Source organism: Tympanuchus pallidicinctus, unplaced genomic scaffold, assembly GCF_026119805.1.
Source record: "Tympanuchus pallidicinctus isolate F22 unplaced genomic scaffold, pur_lepc_1.0 scaffold5, whole genome shotgun sequence".
NCBI classification, from domain to species: Eukaryota; Metazoa; Chordata; class Aves; order Galliformes; family Phasianidae; genus Tympanuchus; species Tympanuchus pallidicinctus.
This window is the reverse complement of record NW_026294769.1, coordinates 18,848,211-18,861,950: the sequence shown is the minus strand read 5'-3', so window position 1 is coordinate 18,861,950 and position 13,740 is coordinate 18,848,211. Positions and strand designations below refer to the sequence as shown.

The window sequence follows — 13,740 nt, the reverse complement described above, 5'->3', positions numbered from 1 at the left end:
TGCTCCCCCCCTAGACTCAGTTCAATTTCTCTTTTTGGTCCATTTTCATGATCTTCAGAATGAATTATTTCTAAGAACATATACTTTTAACCTGTTTGTGTGTAATTCAATTGTTTTATGTGTATTTCTGTTCAAAAGGAAAACAAAATGCTGCTGTAAAGCAGGCAACTCACCAAGTGAGAGCAAGGTTTCAGAGGCTACTTTTCTAATCTCTTCATTGTCAGACTGGCAGAGCATGACCAGCATTTTAATACTTTCAGTAGCCTGGAAAATAGAAAAAAGAATCATATGAACACTGCCTATTATGGTTTAATTTCAGAACATCATATAGGAGTATTTACCACCCTCTGTGTTTCCTTTCACTATGCACTTGGAAATACCATCTTCTGTCCTTGGTCTCGTCTTAAAAGTGTTCACAAGCCAAACTGCATGACAACATGCACACCCCTCTGCCCTGTCTCACTTCATGCAGGATGAGAAGGGCTCCTGCTCCACGAGCTTTGGCCAGGAGGTTGTGCAGGGGAGGCTGCTGGAGCGCACAGCACTAACATGAGAAGCCCCATATCTCATGCTTCATGCAGGAGAAACCATCACTCTGCTGTAGGTCTATTGCATGGAATATACTTTTTTTTTGCTGTGTCCACTGCCAGCTGAGTTAGCAAGCAACTGTTTTTCCTTTCTCTTATGGGAAGTAGTACAGAAGTGGTACCAGAGGCGAGCTGATAATGTAGCATGGCCTAAACTTCCTCTTACAGTCTCTCTGTGCAGTGTCACAAATTTGCTACGTGTCTCTTCTACTACTGCAATCTACATGCATTATAGAAAAGGATTATTTTCTTCCTCTCCTTCAAAACAAAGCTTTGAAACTGTTTCCAAACAAGGAATCTGTAAAATGATACGCAGCAATGCAAAACAAAAGCTGCTGTTGCAATTTCTATTTTATCATTCTCACCTCTCAGGTGTCCTTTCTTTAAAGTAATGCCAAGAACCACGACTAAACTCCTTGTCTCTTACCTTGAGGTATCTCAGGGCCAGGCAGGCTGCTTTCTGCAGCTGGAGGTTGGGCTGGGTTAGCGCTTCACAGTAATAAATCAAGGCCTGGAGAAAGATAAAGAGAAGTAGCCTTGAAAACGTCTTTGGCTGTGTAGAGCAGCAGGCTGGAGAGTGGAGTCTGCCACAAATGGCTGGAAGTCAACCCCTAATTTCTTCTCATTCCTTTTCTCCCATCTCTTTAATTTCTGTGCTTAATCTGGCTTTACTTCCTATCTTCAGCATCTGTGCTAGATTCACATCTTAGGTGGCAGACCTCAGTTGCCAGCTTCCTTTAGGGAAAAAAAATGCAGTCTACATCTTTGTGTGCTGATGATGCTGGGGACTTGCCTTCAAGCTGGGTTTAAGGTAGGCTGGCACAAAAGCCAAGGTGTGGAAGATAGCTGGAGAGTCCAGTACTTCCTAAATACATATGTGGTCTGGTTTAGCACCTGTTTAGTACAATGACATGTAGAAGCAGACTAGCATAATGATAGAAATAAACCTACATATTTGCAGAAAAAATAGGTGGAAAATCCCTCTGGTTCAGTTTAAATCAGGCTCAGAATAATTATTTTATAAATGTAGACATTTGAGACACACAGACAGAAATAAAACTTTGTGATTATACAGGTCCCTTATGCAGTAGGTGATTTTCTGTCACTTACCTTCTCCCTGAAGTGCTTGTTTTCTGCAGTAGCTGTCAGAAGTGATGCCACAGACTCACTGACTTCATTTTTATTTTCATTGAGAAGTAAAGCCAAAGCTCTCAAAACTTCTTGCTGTGGTGGGAGGTTGTTGGAGTTTATTTTGGACACATTTTGATGCAGTTTTCCATCTTTCACAGACTGCAACATCTGAACCACAGAGGCTAGAAGTGTAGGAGGAAGGCTTGTGTTACTTTTTTTTATCGTGTGTTTCAGATTTCTCATTTCCCCACAACAATCCTCACTACATACAGAGGACAGATGAAAAATCCCCATCTAAATATTGCAGCATTGTGGTGTATCTTCACAGGGAACTGGGCTCTAGGTTGGGTTTGTTTCTCAGACATTCTTCTTAAGGAGGTGTATGGGAACTGTTGAGTCACAGCCTGAACCACTGATTGATCACCTGAGGCAAGCACTGAGTCAGCTGTGGGAGCACAGGTGAAGGCAATTGAGCTGTGTGACTGGAAGGGATGGAGCCTGGCTGCACCTCTCTTAGGCCTCATTTAAGGTCTGACTGGCCCTGGGGAAGGATCTTTTTCTGGAGCTCACTTCTCTGTGTAGTTTTTTCTGTAAGCCTAGATCTTTGGATAAAGGTGAGTATTTTTTTTCCTGTTTTCATTGGAATAATCATTCCAGCTGTAACAGGAGGATATGAGTAGATGGACTAAATGGGATGCTGTTGTGTTGCTTAACTCATCGTAACAAGGGAAAGCCAATATCCTAGCCAGTGTATTGACTTCCAGTACAGTTTTATGGAAGTTTTTCCTAGGCAGGTTGATGTCTCCCATCAAAAGCCAGGGCTTATGTGTTTCAGAAGTGACCTGAAATTTCCTTTTCCTTCCAGGCTTTTGATTTTTTGATTTTGTGAAAACTTGACTTGCCAGGAATTGCAGTCTAGCACGCTTTGTGGAACATCTGCTTCTCTCTTTAAGTCTTGGAGGCAGAGCCTACCAGTGACCTAGGTGCTGTGATCCCTTGGCTCCTGAGAAGATCTCAGCATTCCATAGAATCACGGAATTCATGAGATGTCTGCATAAAGGAGGATGAAAGACTGGAACTCCACCAAAGCTGTGGGCATGGAAAACGTGCCAGGCCTTGGGCCTGGCTCAGCACTATCAGCTATTTCCTAAAAAGTAACTTAGCGTTGTTTGTTTTTTTTTTTCCTATTCATTTGTGGAAATAGAAATGACTGATAGTGAATCTGCATCAGCACCTCCCCTTTGATATGTGCAACTCTGGGATGCAGTCACATCTAGTATCCAAGGCATTTCTTTGCCTCTCTCCCATTCTCCTGTAAAATCAGAAGGACACCCATGCATTCATTATTAGCTACTATATTTTGTATACTCTACCTTCTTTAGCAAGCTGCAGCAAATAGCTTCCAAGGTCATTAACACTGTGGCTGGCAAAATAGTTGTAATACTGAAAGACAGTAATGATTTCTGAGGACATGGTAGAGTAGAGGACGGGCTCTGTCCGGTCCAGAATCTGAGACACCAGGATTCGGAAAACTGCAGGGACAAAAGGATGTGTTATGAGAACAGAAGCTGCTGGCATTTCTGCCCAGGTGTGTGGCATGCAGAAAGTGAGCCTGGGAATATCCTGGAGGGCAGCAGAATGGAACAGGAAGGAAAACCCCATCCTGGGTGGGCATCTGCAGTCTGAGCAAGCCATCCTATTCCTGCTCAGGGAGAGCTAGTCAATGGAGCTGGAGTTTGACAAGTGGTACATCCAACCCCAAAAAGAAACCTATGTCCAGATAGACACACTTGAATTTGTACACATTTCATGCCAGTGAACTGTAATGGGACATGGACATTATATCAACACGTTATGGTTGGACTAGGTGATCTTTGTGGTCTTTTCCAATCTTACTGGTTGTATAAAATTGAGAGGATTCCCACTGCACTGTGTCGCTTTCAAATCTGTATTTGGGAATGCACTTTCTGATTACCTCATGAGTCTTTAAACAATGATTTCTTTTCACTTATTTTCTCCTATTCCAATCTGATTATTTCAGGCTAAAATTGTTCCAAGAATTTGTTGTATTAGTTTTCAAATAACATCTTGGAGCCATGCCCAAACAGACCTCCAGGGGTTGGAAAACAAAGCAATGAAAGCTGAGTAAAGCCCAGTGCAAAACTGTTCTCCCTTTTGATGACAAATAACTTCTTTGCAGTAGCAGGAGGTACCTGTTTCTGCAAGCCCTGGACATTCCTCGTTCACAGTGGCAGCAAAATTGATATCCAGCTGCTTCATCATCTTGTCTGCAGATGTGTGATAGACTCCTGAAGGACCAGTACACTTCATCCAGAAAGCCAGCAGTGACAGCTTCTTGTGGAACTCGGGGATTGCTGAAGGAGAAGACAAAATGAATGATGAAGCAAAGCTGTGCTCAGTGCACTCTCTTTCTAAAGGGAAATGTGATATGTGTGGAGAACATCCACTCCATGTCACTGATGGAAAGTAGGTCACCCTGTGTCACTGCCTTCACAGAGGTGGTCGCATGCTGACCCCAAGTTTGTGATGTGTTATTTCTGTTTCCCGAAGGAAGATGTGAGGAAAATCTGCTTCTGATCCAGTTCTGGACACTGTCTCATCTCTTTTAAATACCACGAATTACTAGGGGAAATAAATGGTCTGCATGAGACTGGTCCCTATCCAAGCACTGCTCTGTAGCCTTGGGTAAGTTGCTCCATTTGGGACACACTGTTTGAGGAGTTGTCTTAGGACTCCTGTAGCATAAGGCAGATCTTGAATTTCCTCGGGGAAAAAGGTGGAGGACAAATTTGGCTGCCAAAGTGGCAGCATCCCCACCCTGTTGCTGCAGCTACCCCTGCTCACCTTCTGCATGTCAAGCAGGATAAGGATCAGTACAACCCCTTCTCACCTGCTTATTTCTGAATAGGAGTACATAAGACAGAATAAGGCAAGGCTGGAGAAGGCCTAGGCAACATGATCTAGCTGTGATGTCCTTGTCTATTGCAGGGGAACTGGACTAGACAGCCCTCAGAGATCCCTTCTAACTCTAAGGATTCTATGAATAAGGTCCCTGACCAGCTTCAGTGGCTGCTACATCTGTTTGTGAGTTGTCTCCTGCTATGGTGCACTCCCTGCAGTTAATTACAGTGGTTATTTCAGCAAGCCTCCTGCCCAAACCAGCCCTTTTCAGAAGGAAGACCCCCTAATGTTTCTCTTACCATCAGTAAGGGAGGTGATGCTTCCCAAGTTCTCGGTGCTGATCTCTGCAATATTCTCCATCACAAGAGTCTGCCTGGACAGCTTATCAAGGAGGTCTCTTGTCACAAATGGTGTTTTACCAGAGAAGACAATTTGCTAATGGAGACAAGGTGGAAAGGAAGAAAAGGAGTCATTTTGAAGCTTCAAAACAAAACTTAAACCTCTGAAACACCTGGCACCTGAAGAAATGCAATGGCAAATTCTTTGCCTGGAATTATCAAATATTTCTTGTTGCACTGCTCTGTTTTGGCTCTTATCCCCTGCCCAGCTGCCTCTGTTTGGTGCTTTCCCATGGCCAATACTCCCTGCTGCTGACATCTGTATTTCCTTCAGCAGTCCAACATCATTCATATCAAACCTGGACAGTGTTCAAGCCCGCCTCCCTCAGCTGCATATTTACTGTGCACTCTTGTAGATGAGCCCAAAACTCCCTTTTTCTCATACTTGTGAGTCAGCAGTGTCCAGCTTAGTGCTAAGGGTACTGGGATTAGAGTTGTTCTGCATTGCTACAGTGGGCTTCTGGTCATATGTGAGGTTGAAGGTCTTCTCCCAGATGCTGGGACTGTTGTGGTGGGGGTGAAGAATATGGGGAGGGGAGGCTCCTACTGCCACCACAGCCATCCCAGCACTCGCTGGCCTTGTTAAACCATTTATCCCCATGAAAATGTAAAAACATAATGCAGAAATGAACTGTGCTCAGTACCTGGATGAGCTGTGTGCAGTACTGCAAGTGCTTAACTATGGTTATATCGAGGCTGTCGCTTCCTGTGGTCAGGGGCAGAGGGCTGCCAGCAACACTGGTGCCTACCCCTGTGTCCTCAGTCAGGGCTTCGCTGAGGTGGCCCCTGGCTTCAGGGTGCTCAGTCCTGTAACTGCAGAGGGAGGAGGAGGTTAGTGTGGGGCTGTGGCTGCCTGGGCAGACAGACACACACTCACTCAGAGATGGGCAACGAGCACGGAGCAGAGCTGAAAGCAGCGCCCTGGGACCACACAGCCCTTAGAAAGCCAGAAACATGGTGATGAAGACATCATGTCACGTGTGAGCAGAGGTACCTGAGGCACAGTAGGGACAGGCCTTGAACAACGTGGTGTCTGCACCAGCAAGTGTCTATAACCTTGCTGTCACATAGAGGCACAAACACTGGGGGTAAACACCCATCTCTCAACAAATTATCTCCCATATTAGTCCAGAAGAAATAGTTTGTATTGTCTCAAGTACTGAGCTGCTGAGAGCAGGTCTAGGCTATCAGCATCTTTCTGGTGCTAAATTCAATGGTCTCTGCAGAAGGGAAACCACTGCTGGAATATGGGACATGATATTTTCATAGGCTGCTTTAGGCACACTGTGTACAGCTTAGTTTGCCAGTAGTTTCTGTAAGAACGTAAAGCTGTTCTTGCTGTGTTTTAAATCATTATTTCCAACTTTATCTTGTAGAAGTGGTTCTCCCTATGTTTCAATACAAAGCCCGAGGTCATGCCCCAGACTGTAAGTGTGCTTGGCTGCAGGGCTGGGAGCGTCAGTGCCTGCAGTCCTTACACTGAGTCGCATGCAGCTAAAAGTGGAAGCAGGAATCCACATTGTCTGGGATGAGCCCAGGGGGGAACATGAAATTTTTAACTTCAAGATTTTAGTTAGGTTCCAAGTTAGCTCATAACTAACTTCAATTTCTTCTGCTCAACTTAAAATTATGATGAAGTGCCAGCTTAAAGCCAAATCTTTAAATCAATGACCTAAGCTCAGAATACCAGAACAGCAAGCAACACAATTTTCTGAGTTTTTCTTCCCACCCTATCTCAGCCTGGGAAGAGGCAACACAGAAATGATGGGAACTGAATGGTTGTTGCTCGTTTGCACTCAGAATTGTTTTGAACAGGCCATGATAAGGTGTGAGAAGCAGAGCTTCCCTGTTGAAAAGCATGTGGGCTGAGGGAGATGCGCTCTGCTTTTTCTTTTTTCCTGCTCTAGTGCCACACGTAGGCAGTGGTAAGGAAGCAGATGTGCTTTTAGGATCTAATGATCAAAACACAGCATCTTATGGTCACACAACAATGGCAAACCACAACACAAAACACCACAGCTTTTTTTTTTCTTTTCTCTTTTTTTTTTCCCCTCAAAAAGACCAGAAGTGATGAAAGAAGGGCAGGTAACACGCAGGGCCATGGACAGAGTACCAGTCATCACTCTTACATTCCAAAGGAAACCTACACCATGCTGCTTAAATCTGGCCCTGTGTTATTGTTATTGACAAGCTTAATCCACTGCAAAGACTCATTCGGCTAGAGAGAAAAGACAAAGGGAGGGGGGAAAAACCACAGAGGAATTAGTCATTACATCCAAGGAAAGCCAGGTCCAAACCTATGTCAAGGAAGAGGCTCTGCCAGTATTGATGACAGCTTAATTTAATTTACTCATCTCTTTTTGGGGGGCAGATTGCACATATTTGAAAAGATTATCCTGGAAGCTAAAGATTTGGTACGCAGCAGCCACCGGAAACCCTCTGACCCTATAAACTCCTCCAGGATTTGTCAGTCTTCCTTGAATAACGTATGCACCGGGATCCTTTGTTAGCGACAAAGAGCTGGGGGATCAGTTTGGCTTAAGCACAGCTGGCAGTTGCTACAAACTTACCTATTCTTCTCAACCTCAGTATCTGAAAATACTGAGTCTGCACCTCCTCCACCATTACAAACCTCCTCACCACCACCATCCTCATCATCAAAGTCAGAGGTGTTCAGGAAATCAAAGCTTTCTAAAGCACTTTCAACTGTTAGACTTAAACTGGAGGACCTGCTTCGGCTTACTGCTGGCTTGCACTGCAAAAGCAGAACGAACCAATGAAAACCCCAGATATTAGCTACTACCGAAAGAAAAACATAGAGGATAAAGCTTAAAATTTCCAAATTCTTCATTTTATTTATCATACTTCATTTTATTGGGTATTTCATTTCAAACCTTCATATTCATAGCATACACAATCAAAGCTTGGAAACTAGAAAATCCCTTTCTCCTCCCCTCCTACCTCCTCTTTCGCCCAAAGAGAAGACCTGCAAAGGCAAAAATCAGCATGTTTTATAGAAAGAACAGGTACATCTCAAGTCCAAGTGACACAGCTTTCAACATCCTCCAAAAGGAGAGATGGTAATTAGAACACTGGAATTTGAAAAAGAAAGGCACATTGCATAATGGCTGTTACAGGTACAAAAGCAGATTTATATATAAATACATATACAATGGCACTACTGAATGTATTCCAGATATAACTCCAATGAAGCTAAGCCATATTGGTCCCACATCTGCAGATGTATACATGTGATGGAAGAGAGAGGACTTCTGTGGCCTTTGAAGCCACACTGCTTATGAAGGAAAATGCACTGATTTCCTAGGTGACAGAAAAAGGTAGCATTCTAACCTGCAAACCAACAGTGCCTAGAGAGGGAGGAAGTCATCCTATGTCACTGCTGGGATGAAATACCACCAAGGCCTTGCTGGTGCTGCAGGAAGTACCAAAGCCCTGGTTACATGTGGTGGTTCATCTAGGTGTGCCCACAGACTTGATGCCAAGGTTACTTTGCCAGAGCAAACAATGATCAGCAGATGGAGTTGTGTGAGGACTTCTGCACCTCATGCACTGCGTGACCACTGACGCAGGTACAAAGCTGCATCTTCCAGTCCCAAGTAGGAACCAGGACTCTGTTTCAACTAGTAAAAGAAAACAAGCTGGCCTCTGAGTCTGGACTTGGCTCTTCTAGAACTGTCAAGGTTTGGAGTTTTGCTTCTAGTTTGTTTGCACAAATTGTATGTTAGCATTTACGATGCTTGTCATCTTGAACTGACAGCACAGTCTTTCACTATTCAAACACAGTCCACAGCATCTCCACAGGGCTGTCATACTTGTGTGGCACAGATGGCTTTAGCTGCTAGTTCTCTCGAGGCTGGTAGTGCAGCTTCTTCAGGCAAGAGCAACAGCAACATGTGGGCTTCATGTTTCTCTGACCATCTGACATGGCCAAGAAAGCTTTCTTCAGACACAGCTGGATTCCAGCTCAGCCTTCTAAGCCCAGCACAGTCACTAGGGATGCTGTGCACCCACCTGCAAGCTGGTTAATAGCCACATGCAGATGGAAAGCAGGTCTGGGAGAAGCAGCCATCCCCAGTGTGCAGGGCTCCTGTCTGCACATCAGTCCTCTCTCCCACCATGCCTGTCCCTTTATGGCTTCCAATAAAAGGAAAGTGAATGAGCAGTCTCCATTGTCCCTGTGTTGCTTGGACACTCAACTTCATGGCGGAGCAGCCAAGAAGTTGAAAATCAACAGCAATGGTAGCTTTGCCTGCTTCAAATACTGAGGAAATAGTACGAAAATCAGGGGCTGCAGACTGTCAAAAAAAAAAACACCACTTAGCTTGGGGAAATACCGTGCAGCTGCAAACACCAATGGAAACAAAGATGTTAACAAAGCTGTGGGCTTTTTTTTTTGTAAAAAAGATGAATGCTTCCCTCCTTCCTCCTCAGCCTTGTACTTAAAGGATGAGATTTAAATGACTATCAGACCAACTTGCACATGAATATGAAGCATTTGAAATGATTATTTCCCATGTGATACTATTTGCTCAGTAACACGTCATGAGTTATTATTCACAGGGAGATATGAGTCACAGTGATCAGCAGTCAACATACTAACAACACACATACAAAATTCATTACTTCTTTCCAACCTCCAATGTGTTTGGTTCATCCTGGTGTAAAGACAGGATTTCTTCTTTTAAAAATGCATGGGGGAAAAACAGAAAAGGCTTGGGGAAAAAAGCAAGGAAGGAATGGCAACCTTCAGTAGGATCTGCGCTTCAAAAATCACCTTGGCAGTTCAGAAAATTCAGCTGCCATGCCTACATGGCCTGATCCTCAGCTGGTGTAGCTTTGCAGAGCCAAAGTACAACCACCAAGGATGCGACTTGTGAATTTTAAAGGCAGAAGATTGGCTATGGTCTGATCTCCAGTATGGCACAACTAACAGGCTCTCAAGTGGTTTCTGCAGAGAAAGGCATAATGTAATTGCCCCTCTGCCATTGTACCTTTTTCTCTTTCCCCCAAGTTTTGAGTAGATTAAAGGATCCATTGCTCAAGCATACAAGGCTACCACCAGCACACTGCAGACACATGCTTAAAAATAAAACACTGTGAAAGGGTGCTCCAACGGGAGCAAATCTGTTTAGTGATCTCTGATTTGATGTTTGCGTGGAAGAGGAAGAGATTCTACTCGCTCAGATCTCCTTTAGTGTAGTACTTTCCAAAAATGTACTCACTTTTAGGATGTCATCCAGATGCATCACTTCCTGGTCCAGGTCCTGAAACTCTTTGTACTGCTCTTTATGAGGCTCAAGAGCTAAGAGAAGCCCTTGCAAGGCTTCTTCAATGCTTCCATCGAGATAGGACTTGTAGCCTTCTGATTCCCCACTGATGGACCCCTCACACGGCAGCCTCTCTGGGGTCCCAGGCACCTCAGCAGACGTCAGCCTTTTCACCAGCTGCTTGGTGATGTTGCCCTCATAGGTGTCCAGCTCCACCGGCTTTAGTTCAGAACCTTCATCTGTGTCCTGCAGGAGAGACACCGGGACGCTCGCCTCTATAAAGACACGATCGCTCCTGGCATCGGAGGGCTTTTGGCAAGCTTCAGAATGTGCCCTGGGGGTGGCCTTGATCCCAGTCACTGCTGCCTCTCCGGAGGATGGCAGGTCCTTGGGCTCAGGGACAGAGTCTCCGCAGGAGTCACTGCTGCTGCAGTCTGGGCTCGAGCTCTCAGACGACTTGTGAGCTCGGTGCTGAGTAGCAGTGCTGGTGATATCGGGGCTGGAGCTCATGTGAGCAGAGGAGGGCTCTGCTGGGTTGGCAGGGGGCACGTGGTCTTCATAAGGCAGGTCGCCAAAAGTGAAGGAAAGAGGCCGCTTCTCTGTGGTTGCTGTTCCATTTTCAAAGACATCATCCGGCAAGTTTGACTGAAAAGAGAATTGAGGAAGAGAGAAAATGTCTTTCATGTCTCATTGGAAAGAAAAAAAAATGATCTATGTGTCTGGGAAAGACAAATACAAGGAATAAGATTCGAGAAGCAGTCAAGACTTGAGAAATGGGAAAACTGAAGTCCAACTTGTGCTTTCATCCGGCACAGTTCCTGACTCCAGAAGGATTCTGCTGGTAACTCTTGGTTCAACATCTCTTTGGGGTAAGTCAAGAGCTCTGGTAAGCATGTCCCACAGCAGCAACCAAGCACTGTTTGTCTAAGCAAATTGACTCTGACAGCACTTCCATGGCACTACCCCACTTCTTGTGGGAAGTCCTCCTGATGGGCTACACTCAAGCTATCTTGGCTACATTTTCATGTTCTTACAGATTTCTGTTGTATTTATTTCCTGACTTAGCAATCCCTAAACTGTAAAACAGTCTGCTCCAAAAGTTTCTCCAGTCACATCATTTTAATGGGGATATGACCATGCTATTCCTTTCCTGTAGAAAGTACACAACCACATGCAGATACCTCTGCCTATTGCTGAACGTGAGCTACACAAGAATCATGTTCAACACGAACTTAATCCAAAAGGAAACAGAAGGATTTGTGTGGTGGTGTACTGAGCAGAATACGGATCACTTAGGAAACAAAAACAGCATATATCGATCCAAAAATGATATCACATGTTCCCCCCAGAGTGATTATCAGCACACATATACATTCACCTCTGGCTCACCTATGGGGACACTCACTGCAGGTTGTCTACCTGACCCCACTGCCTATCTGAAGCACAAATTTTGCCTTAATCTCATGTTAAACTCACTTACTGCTCATTGGAGAGAGTTAGAACATTTCTACTGACTTCTTCCCTGCTATCAGGTTTGAAGCATCTCAGAGCTGTAGTACACATCCTTCTATTATTTTACACAATTTTTAGAATGGAAAGAAAGGCAAAAAGCAGTAAGGAGGGGAAGTACAAGAACCTGCCTGGAGGCAGAATGTAATAAATTAAAGCCTGAAATTTCACACTGATGGGCTCTGAAGCAAATTTTAGCCTCCATTACATGGCAAACTCATGCAAAAGCACAGCACAGATGAATGACAACTAGTATTTTGCTGACAATTTGCTGGAAGGAACTATAGGCACTCCCATGTTGGCAAGGTACTCACAGTTAAAATGTTTGAAATTTTCATCATTTTTCCAGCAGCTTTTTTCCCTAGACATAACGACACTCTTATTTCTTCTTTCACCTCGCATGAGTGCGCTTTCAACCTCTCCTTTACTGCTGAAAGTCAAGTCACTCAGCAAATGTATAACATGAATCAGCATGGCACGCCATTTTCAATAACTCCATTTTTAAGAATACCATACTGGCTTGTGCTCCTGCTCTGCACTCCTCTCTGCACTCAGAACATTACCCCTGTAGAAACCAAGAGGAACTCTGCTTTAGCGCAAGCAGCGTGGGTTCACACTCACGCTCTCCCCTCTCAGCAGTCAGCAAAATAAGCAAGTTGCACCAGAAAGCAGCACACGAGGCATGCATGGGAATGGAGATGCCACATGGGGACTGATAAACTCCTTCAGCACACAAATACCAGGACTCACATATAGCTCTAGCCCCGCTTTGGGGCTTAGCCTGAGCGATGGCAGATCACTAAAAGAGCGACTGCGCCGAAGCTTGTCAAAGAAAGTGTCTTGCAGAGCATCTAAGATTGCCAACCTTGGCCTGTCTTGCAGGGGATGCAGCCATTTCTTCAACAGTTAAAAGCAAACATGGTAAGGAGGGCAGGTTAACTCAATGCTTAGCAGCAGAGTATTTAAATTACAGGCACGGGACATAGCACCTGTAAAATTCACATCTATACAGTTGGCCTATCCAGCTTAATATGCAGTCCTTATAAAGCATTCAGAATTTGTTTCACACAAAATCTAAGAGCACCTTACAAATCTCTTTTTTACCAGGGGACGCATTAAAAATACTATTGCGGCAATGCCTGTTTAACCACTGCTAGAGGAAGAACAGAGATTTTATAGAGATTACTCAAGTAACACAGCAGTCAGGGGAGAACAGTTACATGGTAGTTGGCCATATAGCATGCCAGGACCACCGTCACCTTCTTTGAGGATTAGCAGCTAGAAATGCATTTGCTTTATAAGCATCTGTGAGGGTAACCTGCTGACACCAGGGAAAAAAGCCTAGATGTAGAAAGCAATGAAGCCTTTGCAGTGTTTGAACTGTGCTAGGGTTTCTCATTACATAAACATGAAGCCAAGGAGGGCTTACAAAGAACGAGTGATCCTTGAAGGTTGGTGTCTCTGGAGTGCCTTGGCTGTACATGGACATTCTCCTTTGGAGAGCGGAGGCCTTGCTCACATTTCCCGTGGTGGGGGTCAGGTCCTCCACATCAAAGGGGCTGCAAGCACACAGATGGGGAAAATAAAATAAAATAAAATAATAATAATTAAAAAAACATTGTTAGGCTGATGGAGAAGGAATTTCAGGTCCACAGAAAGGATTTTTTGAAAAGGGTGTTTATTAGCACATCAAATCTCAGAGCTGGAATTTTTTTTTTTTAACTGGAGTGTTTTAAAATGTTAATTAAGTAGCAGGCTCAGATGTACAGTTTTCATTTCTAAAAGCATTTTATTCTCAGAAACCTTTTATGCAGTACTGCCTGCTTCTCACAAGAAGGGTATTCTTGAAGCTGAATTGACAGGTAGAACATGTAATAACAAGGTAGGTGCTCAGTAGAGTTAACA

The 13,740-nt window shown here is 44.3% G+C and overlaps 1 protein-coding gene across 5 annotated transcripts in view; it reads right to left on the bottom strand.

Moving 5' to 3' along the window:
* RIPOR2 (RHO family interacting cell polarization regulator 2) overlaps positions 1-13,740 on the bottom strand; it is a 213,335-nt gene that overhangs the window by 158,030 nt on the left and 41,565 nt on the right. Inside the window, exons 12-22 of one of the 5 annotated variants that reach the window (XM_052704635.1) lie at positions 13,265-13,394; positions 12,586-12,732; positions 10,282-10,971; positions 7,609-7,793; positions 5,683-5,851; positions 4,940-5,075; positions 3,932-4,093; positions 3,092-3,250; positions 1,698-1,900; positions 1,015-1,098; positions 174-264 (exon numbers count right to left, since the gene is read on the bottom strand). In XM_052704635.1, coding sequence (XP_052560595.1) covers positions 174-264; positions 1,015-1,098; positions 1,698-1,900; positions 3,092-3,250; positions 3,932-4,093; positions 4,940-5,075; positions 5,683-5,851; positions 7,609-7,793; positions 10,282-10,971; positions 12,586-12,732; positions 13,265-13,394 — 2,156 coding nt within the window. Of the gene's footprint in view, positions 1-173; positions 265-1,014; positions 1,099-1,697; positions 1,901-3,091; positions 3,251-3,931; positions 4,094-4,939; positions 5,076-5,682; positions 5,852-7,185; positions 7,257-7,608; positions 7,794-7,881; positions 9,355-10,281; positions 10,972-12,585; positions 12,733-13,264; positions 13,395-13,740 lie in introns of those variants that run through there. The other 4 variants (XM_052704632.1, XM_052704633.1, XR_008211423.1 and 1 more) reach the window with 4 other exon arrangements.